Genomic DNA, 26100 nt, shown 5'->3' with positions numbered 1-26100 from the left:
CATTTCAGCTGCCAGTGGTACAGCGGGAGAAGAGATTCACCCCACTGTCAGTATGTCTGCTGACAGCATGGCCAGTAGCAGCCATTCTACTGGCAACATTGCCGCCCATCAACTCCTTAAAGTCCCTGTTCTTGGCCCAGGACTTTGAGCGAGACTTTTGAGATTTTAAGGGGGGAGGTGGCCATTGAGGCCATGTGTGCTTTGCACAAGGGGGGGTATATGTGGCAAAGTGCCCCGCCCCTCATGCATTTTGTGTTGTATGTTGTGTGTTAATGTTGGTGTATAGGTATAGTATATCATTGGTACACGGTATATAAACTGGTCTGTGTAATACGAGTGTTTAAAATGTATATTTGTATTTAGGCACAAGGATTGCACAGCATTTCACGTGCAAGTAAAATGTACTAATATGTGAGCACAGGGAATTGCACTTTATTAATTCACGTGCAGTTATACCGTGACTCCAGTTGAATGATTGATTAGCAATTGAGTCTCGGTACAGCTGCATAAAAACAGCATGTTTTCACTCACTCGGGGTTGTGTGTTCGGTGAGTGGAGAACGGGATTGGAGACAGAGGTAACGATAATAAGAATAGTAGTAATAAGAAATGTCTGTGTAGTTCATTTTTTGTTTGTCTCTTTGTTTTGGCTGCCAGTGCCGTGTCCTGTTTTTATATACTGTTTTATTTTATTATAATAAATTGCATAGCAGAGCATCCATTTTTCATTCCATCTCACAATACTGTATGTTTCTTCTGGTCTGACGTCCCCACTACAGCCGTCTTTGTCATATGGTGTAAGAAGGTTTGATTTTAATATCACACTAGACTGCAGCTAAAAGACAAACACCAGTGGTTGTAAGTGTCACGTAAATTGACTGCACCCTTACCATGAGGGAATGTGATCTGGAAAGGTTTGGCAGTGTTTTTCAGATTCCACATGGTCAGACTGCCGTCAGAATGGCTGCACATGAACTGCTTGCCTTCATGATGCCAGCTTATAGAATGGATGGCCTGTAAGATGTGAACACAAGACAGCAACATTAAAAAACTGGGACGAATTACTGCAGGCATTCAATAATCACGAATATTGGAAAATAAAATGTGTATTCAGTTGCACGCATGCATTAGAAAAAAGAAAAGAAAAAAGAACATCAGTAACACAATAGTGCCTATAAATAGGTGCCTTTGGGAAATAAAACATTATTTAAGAGGAACTATGATATGTAAGGCAGGAATCATCATATTTCCCACCTACAAGACTGTTAGCAATACACACAAAAGGGAATAAGAGACCACTGCATATGTATATATGTTTTAAATTGAAAGGGTGTATAAATTACTCAGTCTGGGATTCAATTGTAATTACAGCAAAGCTATCCATATGGTGGCTTTAATGACGTGCATCAGATAAGAAAACAATACAAAAATCTGATTAATTAAGTTTTAGGCATAACACCATTGTAATTATTTATTGATAGATCATCTTTTTGTGTTATTTGTTTATAACAATGTCATAATTTAATTCCAAACCCAGTCTCAGGTCTCCGTCATAACTCCTGCAGGGGGTGAGTTGTGAGTAGTACACACTCACAAGAAAATGACTTTGAAAGCTGAGAATTGTTGGCTACTGCACTTTTATTATTTCAAGATAGCATGTTCTGATTATATTTTACAACTTAACTATTTACGAGTTTTCACTGAGGCCTGCTTTAATCTAGCTTTACATCTTTCTTTCTTCTCTCCTTTCTGTCTCTTTCCCAAGAAAATTTAATAAGCAAACAATAGAGATATACAATAGTTCCATAACTGTTTAGCAAAATAATGCATATCCACATGAACATGTAAATTAAATGCTGGATCAAGAAGACATTAAGAAAGTCTTATAGTCAAAATATGTCTCATTGAAATAAATGAGTATTTCTAAATTTAGCACTATCGAATGTTTACTAGTTATGGATAATTATGGCGTTTGTGTTTGTACATTCACGCTTTAAAGTTCAAGTAAATATATATATATATATATAGATAATATATATATTATATAATATAAAATCGGGTTATTTATATAATAATATATATATTATAATATATATATATATATATATATTTATATATTACTTACATTCGAATCATAGTACTACATGGATATATAGGTAAACTAAAGTAAATATGCTGTACTGAATTGAGGGTTTAAAGGCACAAATGCCACTCTTCCATCTGCACCATATGAAACCAGACTAAAATCATCTTGTATTAATATCAATCTGCAACCAGACATTACACCATAAAGTCAAAGATCGCCTGCATACATCTTGTTTTTGTATACTTGCTAAAGTAATTCACCAACCGCCAATATTTCCCAAACAGTGTAACATTTTCACAGCCATTGTGTTCCGACAAAAAAAAAAAAAAATCTGCAGATTTAAAACCCACCTCCCACGTCCTTCACATTGTTAAGTAACTTCTACCAAAAGTGAGAGAGATTGAGTTCTGCAAGACTGTGATTCTAACTGGGGCTGACAAAATTGAGTCTGATTTCAAACTGATTACAAGTTCATTCCAGTGACAGAAGGAAATCTGACAAAAAAACTCCTGAACTGCCCCTCACAATGTTAAAACTAAAACTACTCTTTTATGAACTGCTAATGAGCACACATAAGCTAGGGAGAAAAAGGAAAGACGTTTAGTTATAATAACTCCTAAAAGGTATTCTTCCCAGGTGAGTTCTCAGCCGTGTATACTGTATACAAGAACACAGCTGTTTTGACTAAATTGTTGAATGGCCCCTGAAGCAAAAGCCAGACTTCTAAGTACTATCTTGCTGAAGAAAAAAAAAAACAAAGCTTTTCTCCTAGAGGCTAGTTTTATGAAGTGTGGTGCTCTGGAAAAGTGGGGATGCTGCTTTGCATATATATTGAAAACAGACAGCTGCTATGTGAGCCTGTGAGATAGCAGTACTGTGCCTCCATTTGTACAAAATGAAAACTAAGTTAATTTGCTTCAGCCGGTAATCCACCAGGAAAATCTTTTATTTATATTTTTGATTTTTTTTTAAATGACTTGTTACCTTTTTTGTTTTTTTTGACAAACATCAAATTCCATTAATAATGTATGAGTGTAAAATCTGCACTCAAGGTAGAGTCAAAAACACATCTGATGTATAAGAAGATGTAGATCAGTTTAGATTACAACTCTATATTTGAAAAAAAAATGAACTCAGTCATGTAAGCACCCTCAATGAATGAAGTATTTCAAAAATGAAAATTCATAACTGACATTCAATATTAAAGTCAATCCACCTATTTACTTAAGAATAGAGCCATATTCCATAGACAGAGAGGCTTAATAGATGTCTCATATTATGCAAAGCCTGGCTTACACATTATCATCTGTGCATTAATAGTAAGTTTGCTTTGTGTCATGGCTGTGCAGCGCAGTGTACACTGCAATGTTGAGATGTTTAGATGTCTTAATATGCTGAACAATTTTCATGAACACATTACGTGTTTGCCATGATTTCTCAGAACATTTTAACACATATAAGTATTTCCCTCCTAAAAGTCTATTTAAATCCCTGTGTCAAACATGTTCCACAATGCACTGCATCTACTCTATCTACTGCTATCAACATCTGTAATTCCCAGTGATTTCCTATGAACTGACTGGTAGTGTCATGGTCCTTGTTTATGAGGATTTTGTCTAAAATGAAAACTTAATTTAAAATGGGAGTTAGAATGCTCAATGGCTACATTTACAATGAAAATAGAGGTAGCACACTATGATTATAGCACTATTATTCCTAGAAAAAAAATCTGCAGGATTTGATGCTATGATCTTCAGGACCATAAGCTAAGGTTTTACTGACTGAGCTACAAGCGTACGCTGTACTTCCATTCTGTGCTGTCATTTCAGTGGTTTTAAAAGCAACAATCTGGAGGTGCATATACTGTATTTGTAATTTATAGTCAGAAAGAATGTACAGTCAAAACAGATTAACCTGTTTTTAGATTATTCAAAGAAGTATGTTGTGCAATGTTTAAATGTATTGACAGTTGTGGAGATGTTTAATATAATTTATTTCCCTTCTCATGAATTCAGAACCTGTCAAGCCCCAAATCTGATATTTGAAATGTTTAGGTTTTTTTTGCAGTGAATATGTTGGGATCCAATGCTTTTCAATATGTCATTTTTGAAATGTCACAGTTGTGGGGGCTCTGAAACAAAGATGAAGAACAAACAACCCTCTGTTATTCATTGCAGTGAATCAGAACTTAGAAGTGCTATGAAGCTAAACACACACTCAAAATGTCTGGGGGGTACAAAGGAGCAGAATTCAGATAGAATAAATATGCTCTGAATGAGACTTTCCATTTAAGGACTTACAATATGTAAGGTATACAGCTAATGTTATTGATCTTTCAGCATTAGGAATGGTACGTTAAGCTACCCCAAACCACTTGATCTCAGGTGGTTTTGTTGCAAAACATAATAACCCCTACTGCTGGAGTCAGACTGTGGTGAAGAAAAACAAGGATAACGAAAGGGCTAAGAGTCAAAGGTGTTCTAGATTCTTCTGTCATATATAGCAACAGATGGGGCATGCTGAGCACACCTGAAAAAGGGTAGGAAAAAATATCTTGGAAAAAAACTGATATGTGAAGCAGACTAGTGAGTGAGACTTTTCTGTCAGTTTCCCTTCTTTTAATCAAGCCCATGTCTTATAATCACAGAGGGGATCCTTCAAAGGGAAAGTAAAAGGGAAATGGATCTCTGAATTCAATTCTGATTTCAACAAAGTGTGTCAGCTAATAAGGTATTCTCAATTCCCAATAAACCAAAAATGTAATGTTTCACATTATTATGCTGCTTTGTGACTTGACTGTGAGCAATTAAATTCCCCCCTGATTTAAAAAAAAAAAACTGTCAAATGTAAACAATCATCTTGGACTCATGTTGACAAGTTGCATGCAGTGTTTGGAATCTTTATATTACAATGCCTCAAAATAAATTCAGTTTGTCCCACAGAGACTCAATTAGATTGACTAGAAAGGTAATGAGTGGGTACATGTGGCATGACCATGGCAGATAAAGGTTACCATTTATAAATGTTAAAATTAAGATTTAAATTTATAGTGCTTCTCCCCTTTCCAATTTGTCAGACAAGCTCTTCACGAATAAGATACAAATGACAATACCTAGAAAGAGCATGGTCTTCCTTTTCACTGACGAGCTGATGAGTGAAAATGTAGCAGTTAAGGGAGAATAGACTAGAGGATTTTTTTTTTTTCAGAAAATTAGTACTGTTTCATACCAAGAGCAAATCCTTCTCATGCTTGTGAGTACAGAATGGACAAAGTCTACAATATATTCAGTCAGTCAACCAGCAAGCAGCAACATTCATGTTTGTCTGTGTACATTATTCAGATTTAAAACAGTGTATCTGTGCTGTGTGACAGGGTCCCCTGTTTGACATGCCTTTTGCACAGACTTGGAGTGTTCTTGTGTAAGTCGCCCCACATTCAGTGTAGTAGGTCTGTACAAGCTATGCATCGATGGAAGAGTGCTAAGACCAGAGAAACAGAACTTCCTTACTTTATCTGTGTTACTATTAACCAATGTTACGCTTATGTTCTTCTTTCACACTGAATCTGTGCAAAAACACTATCTCTTCCCTATATGTGATTATTGCTGGCCTATGTACTGATATAGCTACCTGTTTACATGATGTATTTTGGCTATTTAGAAGTAATAATAATAAAAGAAAACAAATACATTAATTTGCCACTATATATATATATATATATATATATATATATATATATATATATATATATATATATATATATATATATAGATATAGATATAGATATAGATATATAGTGAGCAGAGAGAGAGTTAATTTCCTCCTTGCTAAAAAAAAAAAAAATGCACTTTATGTTTGTTTAATGATATTTGTGTTAATTGTTTTATTAATTATCCCCTGCATCTGGTGATTATTGTAAATTAGAGCCAGGTGCAGGGTATTTAAAGAAAGCAGCCAGTGAGCTCACGTCTGCTGTGTGAAGAGCCCATCTGAGTAAGTGTGTGCGCCCAGATGTAGAAAAGGTAAAGTGTAGTCCTTGTGGTCATAGTGTTTTATGACAGGTAAACAGCTTAGCCGTCCTATATATATATAAATAAACTGGAGGGTCATAGAGTACTTTTTAGTAACCCACCACTCAACAGTTTATTGCACTTACCTCATCATAGTAAAATCTGAAGTCTGGTTTTTTTGTTCGGAGGTCCCACAAGACTACCGTTCCACTTTCAAAGCCTATCAGCATCTGTATGGAGAGGAAAACAGGCTATGTGAGAAATTCTTTAAAACAAATAGCACATCTTGAGATGATTGTTTCCGTATCTCAATGTGGCAGAGTGGACGATATCTGAATTACAAAGAGTATGTAGGAAGTAAAATTATCAGTAACACTTTGAAATAATAACTGCAAATTTATATTAACTCAAGTGTTCTTAGTACGGGTATCCTTATTTGAATTCATGTGAATTCATTTAATATGTAAAGTGAAAGTGGGTTGCTCAGTATTAGGTCTTCCAAATGAGGCAAAACAAATCTTGTCAGCTCATGACAAGGACCCCAATTAAAATCTCACATTGTACAGATTCATTCTGCCCTCCCTGAAGTATTAAAAAAACAAATACTGCATATGCTTGCTTTAAGAAAAAAAGCATTAAACCTGTTAATCTCTGCCTCACAAATAAGCTTATTATTTGGACACAAACCAAACCAATGCATTCCCATGAAGGAGCAATTCCCCCTGAACAAACCAACAGAGTGCAGGCTGATAATGGGATTACCTGGGACTTGGAACTTGATTGTTTTCAATATGTCATGCATTCAATTTCTCAGTAAGCTTTCCACAAAGCTTACTGCAACACAGTTTTCTGTGGCAGTACTTGTTTTCAGATCCAGTTCCAAAAACAGTAAACTCAATTTTTTCTACAGTAAGGTATAACCACAAATATATTATTATTATTATTATTATTATTATTATTATTTATTATTATTATTATTATTATTATTATTATTATTATTATTAATAATAATAATTAAGCAAGAACAGCAAGTCTTTTTAAACAAATAATCTGCAGTATTGAATGCCTGCCTTATGATTTTCGCAATAGCTGCATGAGTGACCTCACCTGCAGTACATGGCTCCCAAGATACCCTGAGCTAAAAGAAGTCCAACAGCTGAAAGCAGAAACTGGAACCAGTCAATCTCCAAGGAAGCAGCTGTGCACTATTAAACTCAGCAGGGGATTGAGCTGTGCTTCAGGGTAGGCTGTCATGTTCTGATGTTTTAGAGGGAAGTTGGACCGTGCAGAGCAAGCAGGAAACCAAGCAAACAGATCATACAAGAACAAACACTGTCTGTAGGATTAATATTTGGTGTAGAAGGTGATCGATCTTGGCTGTTGAAATTTTAAAAGTAGTGCTATGCTAAACATTGGGTATGAAGAGGGACTTGACAGCTATTAAACCCTCTACACAAAGAGGGGGCTATTCATAAAGGGTTAATGCCTCGAAATGAGAAAACTGGAGGACTTGATCGGATTTCTCCCATAGCCGCCTATTTAACTTCAGTTGCTATTCATAAAAGATCATTCAGATGCATTGTTAAGCCCCAGCGATTTTCGTCTTTGAAGGCATGTTTTTAACGAATTGAGAAAAAGGTTAAAGATTACCTCATTAGCATAAAAGTTTCGTTGGTCCTGAGCATCAACCTGCTATTCATAAGAGTGAATGACAGCAAAATGCTGTCGATAACTAGGAGTTATTGAACTCTTTCTACAGTCAAGTCTAGGACGAATACTGCCTGTGTGAACCTATTCATTTTCATGGAGCGTTACAATATACAGTATACCTGTGCTGCTGATGCAGTCGGTGGGAGATTTGGGCTTACCTGGCATTGCCAAAAACACTGATCAAGCCTCAGTGCAAGGCTCGATCAGTGTTCGAAAGAGAGTCTTTTTTTCACGCACCACAAAACATTGCATTTTCACTGATTCATAAACATAAACTCGCCCTGATTGATTCCCAGCTTTAAGTTTGGTTATTATTATTATTATTATTATTATTATTATTATTATTATTATATTATTATTATTATTATTCATTTTATTAGGGAGGTCGGTAAGGACTTTTATCAATAAGGTCCAGAGTGTTAGTTACTGTAAGTGATATTTAAATGAAAGGTGCTATATAAAATAAAGATTGATTCATTGATTGATATTTCAATTAGGGATGGAAATAAGACTCCTATTGCATAACAGCTTAACTCATTCCAGATATTACTATGAGCTTCATTAGCCCCAGTGTATTGGTAACAAGTTCAGGTGTGTCTTATTATTAAGCTCATGGTAAAATCAGGAATGGATCAAACTAAAATGCAATTATAATCTCATTTTCATCCCTTTTTCTTTAATAATAAATAATAAAAATGAATAGAAATCATGTAGATATGCAACTTGGGATATGCTTTCATTAACTTTAGTGAAAAATATAGATTTACTGTATTGAAAAAATGCATTCATTTCAACGTGTTAAATCTTGAATTTGTTCATATTTATTTGCTGTATGGGGTCTTTGAAAACATGTGCATATGTTTTAAATCCAATACAAGAACACACAAATTATATAAAAAACATTTAAATAGTACTATACCTACAAGTATCAAGTACTGAAGTGCATATTGTCTGTGGTAAAGAACTGTGTAGAAAACCTGAACAATTGGCATTCCTTTAGGTGTACATTTGTTCCTCTTATTATAAAGGGATTTCTTATTTTAAATTGCGTGGTATTTTAGTTTCCCATTTTGCACTTATCCATGTTTATTTGCTTTTAAGTAATAATACATGTATTTGTCTAGTTTAAGTAATCAGACATGTATTTATCTAGGTTATGTAATCAGACATGTATTTATCTTGTCATGTGTTTCTGTCAAACATGGATAACTTTTTGTTTTAAAATAAAAAAGATACAATGAATTGGGTTTACAACAGTGAATACAGTAATTCCATCAGTCATTCCTGTTATTTGGTCCTAATTTTGGTCCCATTTTACATCTGAGACATGCTTGAGAAAAAAAAAAAAAAAAACTTGTGATATGCCCACACTTATTTACAACTACTGTATTATCAGTTCATTTTATTCTAGTTAAGCTGTAATAATTAGAACTTGTGTATGTACCATCCATTATTGTGTGATAAATCTTATAGCAGGCTTAAGCAGTCCTTTGCATTTTAATAGACTACTTTTCCAGTTATTAGAGAGACACATTTAATTTGTAGGTGTAGGTGTAGTATCCCTACTAACCTACTGCAAACAATCTGCATGAAAATTACATACCTGTAATACATCTCATAAACATCAGCAACTAACTTATCAGCGCAGCACAATTTTAAGCTGAGAAGCTCACACAGGTACTGATGGTGAGATTAATTTGATTATCATTGATGCTAAAAGTCTTTCTGGGGTTCTTAAGGAGTGAAGCATGTAGCTATGAACCATATTTGTACAACTGCTTGTAATATTTAAGATGGACTTTTGAACAGTGAGATGCTAGTTGCAATATTTTATTTATTATTTATTAAGAAATCTACAGATTTCCTGTGATTCAACCTTGAGAAAATATGAGTCAACCTGCAAATTTCTAGCTCGGGAAAGGCACTGTTGTATACAGGGAGTTTGATCAAAGTTCACTGCAAACGTCTCTATGTGCAGAATCCAATCAGAGACTACTAAAAATAATCCACCCATAGGCTTTTTATTCATTCCCAATATAGATAGTTATATCTGAAATGTGGCAACTACTGTCTACTACAAAGGCATCCTTCTCAAAGGCATTCCTAATCATGAAGTATCAACTTGTTCCATGCAGCTCTACAGTGAGATATCTTGACATGCCCTGATCTGAGTGACATTTGATTTTATAATGTCATCATTTACACAATGCTGCCTGTAGGGATTTTTGCACTCATCAATTTCCATTATGATTGAACAATCTGGGATGTAATCAATTGATCTCTACATCAATGGATCTAAATACCATCATCCATTAATTCACAAACCCTGTCTGGCATTTGATTTTTATTTGATTTTATTGCACTACATAGACTCTGTTACTGTAAGTTGAGTCTGATTATGCTGGTTCACACATTCTAACAATCTGTGTCTACATTTAGATGCACCACTCTTTAGCTCAATTTAACATACCTCTCTATGTGAAATAGTTTGAGGACTTTATTGATCAAGACTCCAATTTGCAGACTGACACATTTTATTTGACACGTTTATACAGTTAGCTCAACCACAACTTTAAAATCAGGACGTTTGACATCAAATGAACCATTTCCTAGTGTATCTCTTTTGGCTATCCACGGTTCTGTGTGAATCACTATATTGCATTTAGACTTGCTGTGCTTACCTTTCCCTCATCCCTGGGACTGTCACTTAAGTGCACCACAGGGCCTGGGTGGGTCTTTGTTGCTCTATGAAGAAAAAATACATTAGTAACTAGTGCTTTGCTTGTGCATTTAATACAGTAACGTACAATTTAGATATAAACTTTATATTTGTGTGATGTTTGTACTTGGACTGTAGAGGACTTTCGAGAATACGATGTAGTTTTAATGAACCCTCATGATATCTGTCTGCTGTGCTAGGTAAAGATCACATCCATCTCTTCTCTTTCACATTGTGTCAAATTAATCCAGAGGCAGGGAAGGGAACTACTTGTGAAATATATTGGCTTGGATGACCTGCCTGTGAAATACATTAACTAGGAACACATTCGTGAAAGATCCTATCTTTTTTTAACATTAAAGATTAATAACTACAATCAAAGCAAAACTAAACAGGTTTGTTTTACTTAAGTAATACATTAAAAGCTCTCTGGCACTATTTCAAAGATGAGGAGGTGTGTAAACCGCACTCTCCTAGCCAAATTCAATATACACTGGTACATATTCTTTATGTTTAAAGTTGCAGAAACCCATTTGAAGCAAAGGTTCTCTCCTCAATAATACTCTACTGTGGTATTTCAGATAAATATATAACACGTTGCATTAAGTGTCTCTAATTACTGTGTATTTACATAGTAGTTAGAAAGTGCAGGTGTATTGGCACATAATTACAATGCTATTATGCATATTTACAATGTACTTAACTCTTTTTACGTGACATAACCCCAATCCTAACCCTAATCCTAACTCTACACTTAACCATAGACCCTAACCCTTTTCTGATACACGTGTGTACTTACAGATATCATGCAGATAGATTTACACATTAAGTGCATTGTAACTATACATTATAACAGTGTATTTACTGATTATGTGTAAGTACACATGTAATTACTGTGTAACTACTGTGTAAATACACAGTAATTTAGAGACACTTAATGTAAAGTGTGAAATATATGAAACTCCTAAAATAGATTTGATAAGTAACTTAACATGGATGCCAGGATTACATTTATTTAAATAACCCCTCCTTTAGATCAAAGTCTATATTGCGGCAGTTAATTTTAACATATCATTTATGCATTGTATTATTAAAAATCAATTTAGCCCATTCTTAATTCTTATAAAGGAAACAATATATAAATAGATCAAATGGTATCTCAATAGAAGAAATTGTTAGGGTCTTATTAACAAAATATTGATAACTGAAGCTCAAATCTGTCCAAGAGTTACTAGTACAATATAGGTCACATAAAAACACTTTACTGCACATATCAAGAGAACAAGACTATTGGTGATTCCCCTTTAAACACAGGCATGCAGGGCTTTTAATAGAATGGCAGTAACTAAGAAATATGGTTTCACATTTGCATTATTCCCGTACCAATAGGACATTGAAAAGTTTCTCTTGAGGATACTAAATATGATAGACAGTAACGCAAGGACCGAAGTGTAATTAAGAAATGATAAAGTACATTGCCAGATTTAAAAACTGCCCAGGCACTGCAGTAGAAATTTTAACCAAATTACCTGGGGGAATATTATACAAGCCCTCATTATTGTTTGTCATTATTTCATTTAGTGCTTACAACAGGGAGTTCCAGTTAAGAACCCCTTCAAACACAGAGCAGATTCTTTCTGAAAGGTCACTGTAATATCAGGGGTGGATTCTACCAGCATAATAATGCTGTGGTCGACCGCCAGCTTTCATTTAACCTAAATTGTCATTTTTTTGTTTGTTTTTGTTTTTGTAAGGTTTAGTGTCACCTAAATGTGCAGTCCAATTGTAAGGCAATGGGAGTGGCATTGATACACAATATCCAGAGGGCTGTTGATATGTATTTTTAAAAAATCTTGGTCAGGGGATTATTTTAAAAGCTGTGATACTGTATTGTCATCCTCGTCAATTTCAGCAATAAAAACTTTATTTACAACAGCTTTAAAAAAAAAAAAAAAAAAAAAATGCTTTTGCAAGTTGGATGAATAATTAATAAGGGAATAAATACATGTTGATTAATGTGTTGACAGTATGTTACTGTTGCAATGATTCCTACAAACATTCTTCTCCTCCAAATGTCTTCACTCATTTGAAAGTAGCATGATGAGCCAAGCAGCTCCATGTTCATTTTCTACAGACTCAAAGCTACTGGAAGCTCCTTAGTGAAAAACTCAGATGGATCCCAAAAAATATTACTTATTTAGTATTTATTTTATTTTTTTACTTTGAAGTGAAACAAGGAGATCCTGGGTTTCTATTGGTAAATGCAGAAAAAAAGGATTCCACAAAGAAAGTGCTAACATTTGGACAGAAGGGAGGATCTGATTGGAGACAGTGGGAGTGTGTTTTTTTTTAGATCTACTAATAGTCCATGTCCTGTGCTTTTCAAACTCTAAAAAGGGTCTGCACTAAAGATTGATCAAATTCAGGTTCCAAATGAGCCCTAACAAAAGAGGTATATTCACATACATATAGACATAATGCAAACATGGTGTCTAGATGCTGCTGCTAGAAATACAAGTGCAATTATCCCTTCTTCATACATCAACTATGCCTAAATGTTAGAATGGTTGAAGTTCTGAGCAGTTGGTGTAAGATGTACTGCACCAGTATTCCCCAGGGCTCACTAGAAACAAAAAGACCCAGGTATTAAGATTATCTAGGGTTAGTAGAAACAATAGGCTACTTTTATACTCTTATAATTATCTTTATAAAGCACCAGAATAAGTATAGTTTATTATGTAACCAGAATTTCTCAATGGAATTACAGCCTTGCATATAAGTGTACATTTCAACTGTTATTTGCTATCAAGCTATGTAGTTATTTAGAAGTTACATAGACATTATGTGCAGACCAGAAGAGAATAAGATAGATTATGTAAGACATGTATTTAGTGTCTCACCGTCTGCTACCTTAGAAATACCCAAAAAAGTTTTTTTCTTCAGTGTCTCCCGAGTGCTTCATAGTTGTGGATGCCCTGACCTTGGTCTGTCAATTGCTTGATAGCACACAGTTGCGGCAGGGTCATATCTTGAACCTTGCTTTAGAAATTCAGCCTTTAGAAGTGGTTGAAAGGGGTCATTTTTGTTGGAACAGCATGTACAGTAAATATTACAACTTGTACTGTTGTAACATTGAGAGACACAAAGCTTTCTTTCAATAAAAGATGAATATTGTATATCCAATCAAGGAGGTCATGGAATCCATGGTAACTAAATCCACAAGGTCACCATTTCTTTGATGGAGCATGAAAGTACAGTATGTTTAGCTAGCAACACAATTCCCTGACTGTGGTAACATCAGCAAAGCTATTTTAGCTATTAATTAATTATATACACAGTTTTTCACATTTCTCGACCTATCATGTTTTGTACTCCATAAATAATGTATTGATGAAAAACTTATTAAAAAATAACACTGAGAAAAAAAATAACATTTCCATAAGAATAAAAGTGCAGAACAATGGCAGGAATAAGATGCCTTTTGCAAATAAAAAAAGAAAATATAAAAAAAAACAAAGAAAAAAAAATCAGCCAAATAGCTGTGTAGCAAATGTTAGTACTTAGGGCAAAAACCGCTAGTGTCATTTTATAACAAACAATTTCTAATTGAAACCTGCATGATTTTTTGCATGGAAAAAAAAACAAAACAAAAAAAACCATTAACATGATCAATGGAAATGATGAGACCACTTGCCAGAAATTGAATAGACACTAAGCCTTTCCAAGAAAAAAAGATATATCTTCTACAGTGGACACCAAGCTCTTTAAGCCTGTTAACAGAATGTGAGCCAGAGAGACTAAAATTGATTCTTTTGCACACATCAATTAAAGGGCTGGGAGTGTTGTGCTAGTAAACACATAGCTTTATTTACAGAATCCAAAAAAGGATCAATAATGCGAAAGTACAATCAAAGCAGTCTCGTGATTTAAAAGCAAAGCTGTACACATTACAGCATCAATCAAAACCCTGTTGGGAGTTGCCTGTGTGTTAAGAAGTTATGCCCAGTTACATCAGAGATCCTACATCAAAAATGTGCTGACACCTAAAACAAGCCAACATTTTAAACTGGCATTAGCTCGAGAATGACATTTGCTAAGTTCTCAAGTTCTTCTGGATTTTACAAGGTTCTCTGTCTATATGGTATACATCTGCAACAATAATAGCTTTAGATGAGACAGCACATTTTAAGCACTGAAAACAAAACAGCATGTGTTTCATACTGGCATAAAATCAATACGACAGACTGGCTTTATTACAATCAGCCCTGGCATTCATTTTAACTCTAGTCATCGAACAAATATCAAGCTGTATTTTGTCCCCAGCAGGTATTCCTGACTGTTTATTAGTCATGTCTATTGTTATTTCTTTTATTTAGATTTTTTGCCACAAAATATGTTGTTGAGACAAGACAAGCATGATTATTGTCATCAATGGATAAAATTCATAAATAAGCAACCATTAACACATGTATCAGGTCCAATAAAATGTTGAAGTTATGAGCTGGAGGGGAGTAAATGAGTTTTAATAGAACTTACAGTATCTAACAGTTGACATTTCAGTATGCTAGGGCCTAAGAAAGCAATGCTTCCAGAAATGTCTCTTCAATAAAGGGAGAAAGGGTCAAACTCTGTACTGTATGTTGTTTATTACCACTTAAAATATCTAGGACAAATTACCATAAAGTATCAGACTTCCAATTACATGTTTTTTAACCACAGACCTGCAATTTAGATGTTTCTCTATTAAAGGAAAACGCTAATATTAAACAGATTTGAGATTGGTATACTATTAATCACGAAAGAAAAAAGAAAAAAGAAAAAAAACTATAATTGTGTTCCAGCTTGGAATAAAAAGATAACAGTGGCTATGTTTACAATGAATTCTGGCACCCAGAACAGAACGTACTTTTCTTAGAATGTTGATGTCATCATACCGTCATGGTACTATAGTATTTAGAGTTTGGAAATGCATGTTCTAAGTGTGGGCAGCCAGCAGTAGTTTGGTAACATGAACATCTTTCCATGAGTCTACATGCGTCAAATTGAAGAGACACATTAAAAAATCATCATCTTGCTGAGACAAAAATATACTTCCTTATCTTCTGTAATCCTGTGGGCAACTCCTGTGTTAGAAATGCTTATTGTACTACATAAAAACAAATAACCCAAGGGCCAATGAAACTCGGGCCAAGATATTTGTGCTTCCCCACAATTGTCAAAAGTACATTCTCAGGAATTTTACAAGAGACTTCTCTGAATAATGAAAAGCAAGTTCATCTATTTCTATTATATATATATATATATATATATATATATATATATATATATATATATATATATATATATATATATATATATATATATATATATATATATATATATATATATATATATCTTGATATATATATATATATATATATATAATAACTCTGTATATCACATTATTGTTATGTGCGCAAAACAGGTAGCTCTCTTATTATAATTATGGTAGTTATAACCGCTCTTTGCAAACTGAATTGTCTCAGAATTATCTTTTAACAAGCCTTTGTTTATGGTTCTTGAGATCACAGCATCAAATCACACTGCTAAAAAGTATTTGAATACAAAACAGGTAGCTCTCTTATTATAATTATGGTAGTTATAACCGCTCTTTGCAAACTGAATTGTCTCAGAATTATCTTTTACCCGACATATTTTGTTTTAATTTGAAAATAATTTTACAGTGAAGCTATTGATACGTTTCCGCCTTCACCAAGTTTCTGTAATATCATTCTAAAATCTTACAAAGTTGTTGTAAACACCCTTTTAATGCAATGCGTGTTTAATTAATTATATGTTCTTATGATTCATGTTATCATAAATATTAGCATAGCATCTCCTTAATTACCATAAAACGACACCCACTAGCATAACACTTTGACGTTTGTTCTAAACTCATGTCATAATAAAAAAAAAGACTGGGTCAAGTGGATTATTTTCTGGAACAATTGTACTACAATCATTGACAGCTACCTCTATTTTCTTTGTAAATGTAGCTATTGTGAGAATTTTATATTTGAATCCAGAAACATGTCTTTCCACTGTTTTTATTTATTTATTTATTTATTCTGTAAATTGTGTAGATCTCAAATAGAAAATTCCAGCATAACACCTTCCCAGGTCACAATTAAGGTCACAATTCTTGTATTCCAGGAAAGCTGATTTCTTATTCCTGGTGCCTGACTTGTCACAACCCTTAGTTAATGACAATAAAATTGGTTTCACAGAAGAGACTGATGGCCACTCATTTTGGTTATGTAGGCTTAACATCTTTTTATGTGTTTGCATTTTTATATTGACTATACAAAGCACTTACTGTATATCATTATGATCATATTTTTTTTTTTTATTCAATTGGGAGTGTTCTCCAGGAGAAAGAGGATGTGTCTTATGAGTCTCATAGATATCTAGATCCAGCTTCCTCCTGGAACAATGCTCTGATTGAAATGAATGGGAACAGAAAAGCTGCAGCCTTGTTTCAGGAGGGAGCATGATTCTATGTCACACACACAAGAGGACTCCTCTATCTCCCAGCGCAACCTTCTGATTGAAAAACATTTTTTATTGAAAATGTAAAAAAACTAAATACAGGCACCTGCATCTGGGTAGTGACTTTGCTTTAAATGAAGCTTTTCATTTTAGCAATATCATATGTAACCATTGTTTTGTCTCTGGATTTTAATGAATGCAAGATATATTTAAAAATGTGACCCAATAAAAAAGTTCTTCACACTGTAATGTTGAATATGAACATGTATCGTTCAACACTTGCTGTGTACATAAATGATTCATATACTGGTTTATTGTAAGTGCCTTAGGCATACTTTAAATACTATCTTGGTTATGGATAGAAATACACCGTTCCTAAGTGTCAAGCTTAATTAAGTGGAATTAAGTGAAGTGCACTAACTGGTGACCTGGTCTTTTCATTTTGACACCTGCTATATGTGTGCTGGCAATAATAAAATTGAAAAAGGTCAGTGCTTTCACCCATGATTTCCAGCTGAATACACTCGATGCTGTGTGTGTGTGTGTGTGTGTGTGTGTGTGTGTGTGTGTGTGTGTGTGTGTGTGTGTGTGTGTGTGTGTGTGTGTGCCGGTGCATATGTGGATGCTTGGAGGAGAAAAACTTATCTTGAATGCACACAAATATGATACTTGTAAAGTGTAAAGATGTTCTGTTTATTGTATGCAAAAAAGGTATTTGCAAAAAAAACACCTTTTCTGGTTCTAAACTACAGCAATGTCACCTTTTCTTATGCTCCACTAATAACAATGGTGTAAGGACTGAATCACAGTGAAAAACAAAACCATGTGACATTCATCACAGCTTGATTTTTCTTTGCAGCACGCAAACTATGTACAATACCACAGGTGGTAGCTGCTTCTGTGGTGCTGCCATGCCATACTGACAGGCTGATAAATTCCTGATCAAATTTGAAAGGATGTTTCATATCTACCTACTGCAACAAATAGTTATTAGTATCTAAAGCTTCAAAGACATGTACAATATAGTGTAAAGCGGGTAGGAGGTGGTTGTGAACAATTGTGTTAAATAGCAAACAAGGGAACTTTAATAGAGGTGACAACCTCAACATTATGGTACTGGAGTGTGTGTAAAATAGGGATACTATTCTCACTGTAAAAAAAAAAAGAAAGTGAGGAAAATATGTACTTAAAAAGGACCAATCAACATGATGTCTGAATAACTGAATTCTGATTTATTTTTATTATTGTCACACAAAATATTAGCATAGCAACCAAGCAATAGGGCTTATAGCAATTCAAAACTATTGCTCTGCTTGGCAACATGCTCCTTTGCTACTTTTGCTAGTATGGTTATGTATTTGCAAGAAACAAACAAATATGGACTATAACTGTTGTACGAACACATATTGTATGCCCAGTTACATATCTAAAAAAAATAAAATAAAAAATACATATTTATGTGTGGTAATTATCTTAAATTGTATCATTCCTATTTGAAAATAAACTGTTTGCATACGCTTATTTACTATTAGATGATGGCATAATACATCATTTCACATGTTGTGTCTATACAAGTCTAGAGTGTATTATACATGTCTCTACCTACATGTTACGAAGGCATTGTATAACACCATTAGTGCTCTTGCTTTCTTTTCTGAGAACTCTCTTGTTAATTAAAATGATTCTTATTTAGTTTATAATAAGGATTTTTGTTTCTGCTAATGTTTACATTCTTGATGTAGGTCAAGATGCTTTTAGGTGCACAGAAATATCAGTCTCTTTACATTTTGGCTGAAGGTTATTTTTAAAGTTTACATAACTAGTATACACTTCAACCCTGACATATCAGAAATTAAAGGTTATACTAGTGGTTTGGAAGTGATGCCCCAAAACATGATGTGCCCTATTTTAGAGTTTAAATAAATAATGAGGTAACATTTTTAAGAAATTCTCAAATACAGTTTGTTTCCACATTTGCTGCAAATTCAAATACAGTTCAGCTGGTTTGCCGGCATAGGTAACACATCCTAAGCAACTTGCTTGGTACCCGAATTAAAAAAAAAAGCAAACAAAAAAAAACACAGTAATTTGTAATCTGATGTTAGTTTGAGTTACTATTTTCTTATTATTTATTAAGCGTTATCTATATTTTTATATTTGTGCTCTGTTTTTATATCTACATCAATATCTGAACATCCACCATCCCTGTCATTCAGTCAGGAAACAATAGATTATTTATTAAAACTGACTAGATGACACTACTACGGTACACATATTTTATACTACATTCTTTGGCCTTTGGCCTCATCTTTCAAGGTACCCCTGCCCGTAAATTAGCTTGCAGAGAAGTGGAGAGGCTGACCACAGGGAAGACATGGCAGGGTAGCAGGACAGCTGCCCGCCCCTGTTTGAGGAACCCAAAAAAAACAGGTGGAGGCATGGGAGGAGGAAGTAGGGTGGAAGAGGAGGAAGGCGCACAGCTGGGACGTAGTGGATCGATGGATGTTTTAGTCTGATATTGGAAGCACCAAAAATATGCTTGATATTTACATGATTTGATCAAAGGTTAAAGGGAGTTCTCTGCCAGATCCATCCCTTTTCTTAATTAACACAAACCAAAATGCCATGATCCCTCTGTTCTTTAGAATCCCATACGTGTTTCAGACATCACATGCTGGTGTTTCTTAAAAGCTAACGTTAAAGGCATCCCTGTGGCCTGCACAAGTGGCAGTGAATTGCAGAGGGACAGGTTAATGCACTCTAGTGTATCAGCTCTATTTAGAGTGAAGAGTGAGAGTGACTTCAAGGCCACTTAAACTTCAAAATTATATAGTGGGTACAAGTGGTATGAGTGGATGAAAAAAGGAAAAGAAAGAAAAAGCATTTCAGAGAGGAATAAAACATACTTTAAGACTATAAAACTAGCATGGGCCTACTTAGAGCAACAACTCTTTCTGTAATTAAATAGTTTATTGCAAGATTTACACTGTTATTCATCTCAGAAAATACATCCTTGCTTTAAAACAGGGCCCCTAGTAATTTAATTGAATGTGTTTATAATTTTGCTAAGAAAATTGAATAAAATATTATAAGAGTTATCTCCAGAACCTAAATTAAATTACAGTAAAAACATTAAAGTAAACATTGTGTGGTGATGACAGAATTTGTTCCTTCAGCTTATTAAAACAATTTATCAGTTGGCTATTGGAAAGGAACAGTGTCTAGCGGATAAAACAATTGACTACTAGCTATTTGAAAAGCTAACAGCAACCGGACAACCAGACTAACCATGTTCCCAGCAATTTATTCCTTAAGCTCTATATCATACTAAAGAGTGTACTGATCTTGCCTTTTATGATGTCTCTCCAAAAGACTCCGGATCAAGTCAAGCATCAGCATTAGGGCTTCACTTTGCCTATCTCTGTTTGCCAATGAAAGACATGTCCTCTTGAGAGAAAATGATAAAAGGAAAAGAGCAGAACTGAAACCCAAAGCTATGTACTGTCCCTTTAAAGATGTGCAGTGCAGCTCTCTTAATAAATTACAGCAGCCCTTTGAGTGACACTGCTACAATGGGCCTTGGGATCCTTTGTCTGCTCTTTGTTTTTCTTTTTATCACATTGGATGGTAATTCTCTTCTGCTGAACACAGATGATGGTTGTGATGTCTCCCCTCCACTCAAACATGCTATCAGGGTCATCTCTTATGAAATAGAAATATTCTTAAATTAGATGCATGCTACAGGATAGGGCATTCTATTATGTGTCACATTCCAGAGTAAATGCAACAATAAGGATTGCAAGCACATATGGAAGTGGAACAAGTGGACCTGAATTTCTAGAACATGTAAAGGCAACTGATTCAGCATAGACAGAGCATTATTACTGAGTAAAAATACTAATGGGTCTGGTTAATAAACAAAAAATGGTATTGTATTGTCAAAGTGTACTGCACCATGCCATACTTCCTAAATGGGCAATTTTGTTCAATAATAAACTTTTTTTTTTTTTTTTTTTTTGTCAGCCTGTCTTTATTTCCTTGTCATTAAAAATAAAATGGAAAAAAAACAAAGGAGTTGGAAAGGGAGGGGACTGATGATGCCCCACTAGTCAGATTATCTTCTGTATAATAGAAATTGTTCTGCAAATGACAAATAAAAAAAACACATCTGCAAATATGACAAAAGACATCTAGGTATGTTAGAGACTGTTTTAAGATATGGGAAGATGATAGCTGCAGGCTATTGTAACATCTCAAAGGTGCCAATCAGTATGCACAACAACTGAACAGTACTGTTTCTAATACTGTCTAAATTTGTACTATCTTAAAATTCATTCAAGCACATTTGAAAGTGGGAAAAAATACAATTTCTGTGGAATCCTATCTATCCACTCTATGGCACCAAAGCAACAACACAAAATCTCATTATTCAGTTTTATACAGTATATTTGTACTGGTGGGAATACAGTACAGCAGGCGACCCCAAACCCAAACTAGTACTGTAGATATTGTCATTAAAACTAATGCTCAACAAACATTTAAATGGCTACATGTAGAGTGTTGAGGCATAGTGAAACTGGCAACTACACATACAACATGTGATCATCTTAATGACTGTACAAAAGAGGCTCAAGCAATTGTAGAGTTTTTAACCTTATTTCACCTACAGACTTAGAAATCACAACAGCAGTGCATCACACAACATTGACTGTTAAAATAGCAATGAAAATGCTGTTAGGACATATTTCTTTGTTTGGCGTAGTGTAGATTTTATTATGTACTGTATGAATGGGTATATACAAGATTCATTTTCCAGGAACCACCTGTGCACAGGCCACCGGTTTGCAATACCATTTATTTTCTATAGAGCATGTTTTTATTCTCTATTTGCAGGGGCTTGAATATTGTATTTACAGATGTATGTTGAAATTAACATGAACAATATGAGGGGTGTGCAGCTGTATACTAAACTGTAAACAGCAACACTTGTATGTGACAGGCAATTTATTTCAGAAGGATATCATTCATTGAGCTGGGCAAAAATTTTCATGAAGGTAAGTCAAGTAAAATACATACTAATCACCTCACATCCATCAGTTTTTCATCACAAGTACAATATAAATCTAGATTAACACAGTCCTTTTGCATTCACCAAGACACTTTCTTTGAATACAAAAAAGTGCACTGCTTCTAAATCTTGTAAACTGGCATGCAAGAGAACTAAATCTTGCCCAAGAGAGCCCTGTGATTTAAATGCAGTAACTGAAACTTTGAATCAAAGTTACAACTTGTCGACACTATGGCACCATGGCAAATGCTTGTCTTGCAACGTGCCTTTTTTATACACCCCATTTTTCCCTCTATAACACACAGTAGATATGGCATCATCACAAGCTAATTTTGTTGGTGGTAGAGACCTGCTTGACCCCAATGACTTCAAAAGACTGCATTAAGTAATGGATGCAGCACTATATATATATATATTATATATATATATATATATATATATATATATATATATATATATATATATATATATACATACACACACAAAACAAAAAAAACAAAGAGTACTTACAGTTCTATCGCCTTGTTCCACATGATGATGTATCCTGAGAGGATGAAGGACTCGATATTTACAACATGTGTATTTCCTCTCTCTGTACCCACATACAGCCATTTACTTTGGAATGGAATATGGCAGAAGGTAATCCTGTTTTAAGAAGAACACAAATAATAACATGGAATTAAAATGATATGTACTATTGTATTTCACTGAAGAATTGTCATCCAGTATTGCCAAACTGTTTTAAAGTAGAACTCACTTATGACTTATACATTTCCCAATATAAATAACCAAAGGTATTGTGACTGTTTGGACACTGTCGTCTCTAAAGTTAAAAGCAATATCTGTACCAACAAGGGCCTACTGTAAGAGAAAAATATAAATCAATAACAAAAGAAAACCAATGATACTTCTATCTAGATAGGAACTAATAACAGGAGACATGTTTTCTCGACTAGAACAGGACTGTACAATTGTAGTGAATATTTTGTATTTTAAGTTGAATCGCGTGTCACACTTGGAGCTGTACTCAGATTCATGCTATCATTGACAGTAGTGGCTCAAAAGGTGTGCTTGCTTTAGAAACCCAAGCTAATAACCTCACATTACGAGGTAGACTTTTTTTTTTTTTTTTTGGCGTTTCTTGACAAAATGTATTATTTATATCATAGTAACCAAATTGCAGTACCCTGCCATATTTGTATACTAATTAAATATATTGTACCAGTAACAGTGATTTAAAAAGAGTAGACAGGATTTTATATTTTAAAGGGATTCTTAATATACATTCCCATAGTATTTAACAATTCCTCTGTTTTGTAGGAATGAAAAGGGGTGTGCATTTGTAATTTATGTTGATTTTGTATTCATATATTAAAATCACAATGACCACACAGTTTGCCAATAAAATAATATGCACTACAAAAGGCAAAGCTATGTGTAGAGTGTTGAGGCATAGTGAAACTGGCAACTACACATACAACATTTGTGTTATAATGTGTTATAATATACAGTTCTGTGTCCTTAACCTAACAGGGCGATTATTGGCATGCAGTATTCCAGTGGGTTAAAATACATAAAGATTGTGCTTGTTGGCACTCACTGTGCCAATAAAATACAATACACTAAAATTTGTTAAATGATATGTTATAATGGTGCCTACAGTGTTCTACACATTTTAAACACAGTTAATGATGACAATCATATGGACAAAAATAAAAGGAACACACATTTTTACATATTATTTATTTATTTTATTATTTTTTTTTGCTTAAGCACACTATGTATATGAAGTTGAATAATGCTAACTAAGCACTGTTCTGTGTGACTACAGGTATCTTTGTCAATGCAGTATTTAAAAAAAAAACTGCAGATAAATGTTGTCTTGGTAAGACATACATTTTTTCAAGTTGTTAACCAATTGAAATTTATGCAACAACAGGCTTTTGTTTTATTTAGCTGTGCATATGCTCCTGTATTGAAGACAAATGAATATCTATAGCTATGGCCAAAAGGTTTACATCACCCCATTGAATTAACTAATGTTGCTTCATAAGAATGAAACCTGCTGAATAATGTTACATTAACATATTGAATTACATTCCACTTTGTAGTTTTCCATATATTTAACGAAAAACTGACAAAAATTGAAAAACGTGACATTTCGAAATTCAACATGAAATGCTGCACTACTATTATGGCTTCTGGTAGACTTTTGATATATCATCTTGTAGTTTCTTTGATTACATGATGTTAAATAAAATATCTAAATTATTTTCATACAGTTTTTTTTTTTTTTTTTTTTTTTAAATGATGTCTCAATCCTAAAATTCTAGGTGATGTAAAACCTTTGGCATAGCTGTACAGTCCGAATATTAAAGCATAGCTATAGAGGAATTTATAATTTATATTATATATCTGTAAATGCTGAAGCTTGTCTCAGTTGGTACTGTGTGTGTTGCTTGCCCTAAAAATGCAGAGACCAAAGGATATCTGAAAATATGTTTTAAGATGTTTTGTACTCAATACAATGGTATATTACAGCAAAGGAACAATCTGGAGTTAATGAGACATGAGTGAAGCAGTTTGGAACTATTTAATGAATTGCTATTGCTGTTCAGAGAGTGCTCCAAGTTTGTTCTGCAATCATGTAGGAAATCTAGATATGAAGCACAGGCACGGGACCCAGTCAGAGAAGCCATGCGCACTCAATAGCATCAACATCAGAAGGAGAATTGAAAACAATTATTATGACAACAATTTACCTGAAATAAACTAGTAAATTAACAAAAATGCAGTGGCATAATTGTTTCCTTTTTTTCTGCATACATACTCTTATGTAAGCACCAGGTACTGGACATTTAAAAAAAAAAAAATTATAGATCCATTTGTTTATTACTTTGGGACTACATGGCCGGAATACATACTCGATCAAGTACAGGTGGAAAGACGATAACTCATGACAATAAATTGGTTTTAAATAACACAAGAGTGACAGTTGTATAATGTAGATTGTAGATCATTTATCTTAAAATGGAAAATCACAGAAGAGTTAATAAAAAAGATTCAGCATTTAAGCAATGAGAAGATTTGCACATTGTATTGTGTCCACTAAATGACAGGAAACGGGTTAATAACATATTTCCTAACCATATGATACATATCCTTATTGTTCTACAATTCTCGCTACAGTAAAGGGGTTAGATAACTAAATTATTCCATCAAAATAACGTATTGAGCACATCTATTTGCTATGTAGATCTCACATTATTTGTCTGTTTAGCAGACACCTTTATCCAAGGCGACTTACAGAGAATATGGTTGTGAACTATGCATCAGCTGTAGAATCACTTAAAACAATTCTCACCCGAAAGTCAGAGCACAAGGAGGTTAAGTGACTTGCTCAGGGTCACACAATGAGTCAGTGAAAAGAAATGAAAAGCCAAAATAAATAAATAATGCATACCCCAACCACAACACAAACTTTGCAACTTCTTTCATCTTTTAAAGGCTTACAGCAACTACAAAACAGCAACCTAAAATCTACAATTTAAATCAGTCTGTATATATATCAGAAAACCAGTCAGTATCTGGTGTGACCACCATTTGCCTCATGCAGCGCAACACGTCTGCTTCACATAGAGTTCATCAGGCTGTTGATTGTGGCCTGTGGAATGCTGTCCCGCTCCTCTTCAATGGCTGTGCGAAGTTGCTGGATATTGGCAGGAACTGGAACACGATGTCGTACACGTCGATCCAGAGCATCCCAAACATGGGAGAGGAGACTCAATGGGTGACATGTCTGGTGAGTATGCAGGCCATGGTAGAACTAGGACATTTTCAGCCTCCAGGAATTGTGTACAGATCCTTCCGACATGGGGCCGTGCATTATCATGCTGAAACATGAGGTGATGGCGGCGAATGAATGGCACGAAAATAGGCCTCAGGATCTCGTCACAGTATCTCTGTGCATTCAAATTGCC

At 34.3% G+C, this 26100-nt stretch overlaps 1 protein-coding gene across 13 annotated transcripts in view; it reads right to left on the bottom strand.

Annotated features, from left to right (window-relative positions):
* stxbp5l (syntaxin binding protein 5L) overlaps positions 1-26100 on the bottom strand; it is a 150087-nt gene that overhangs the window by 35287 nt on the left and 88700 nt on the right. For all 13 annotated transcript variants that reach the window (XM_041259422.1, XM_041259423.1, XM_041259426.1 and 10 more), the window contains exons 5-8: positions 22631-22765; positions 10487-10550; positions 6242-6325; positions 890-1013 (exon numbers count right to left, since the gene is read on the bottom strand). In XM_041259422.1, the coding sequence (XP_041115356.1) occupies positions 890-1013; positions 6242-6325; positions 10487-10550; positions 22631-22765 (407 nt within the window). The remainder of the gene's footprint in view (positions 1-889; positions 1014-6241; positions 6326-10486; positions 10551-22630; positions 22766-26100) is intronic.

This window comes from Polyodon spathula, chromosome 9, assembly GCF_017654505.1.
Source record: "Polyodon spathula isolate WHYD16114869_AA chromosome 9, ASM1765450v1, whole genome shotgun sequence".
Lineage (NCBI taxonomy): Eukaryota > Metazoa > Chordata > Actinopteri > Acipenseriformes > Polyodontidae > Polyodon > Polyodon spathula.
Note: the sequence above shows the minus strand (reverse complement) of the source record. Positions and strands in the feature narration are given on the sequence as shown.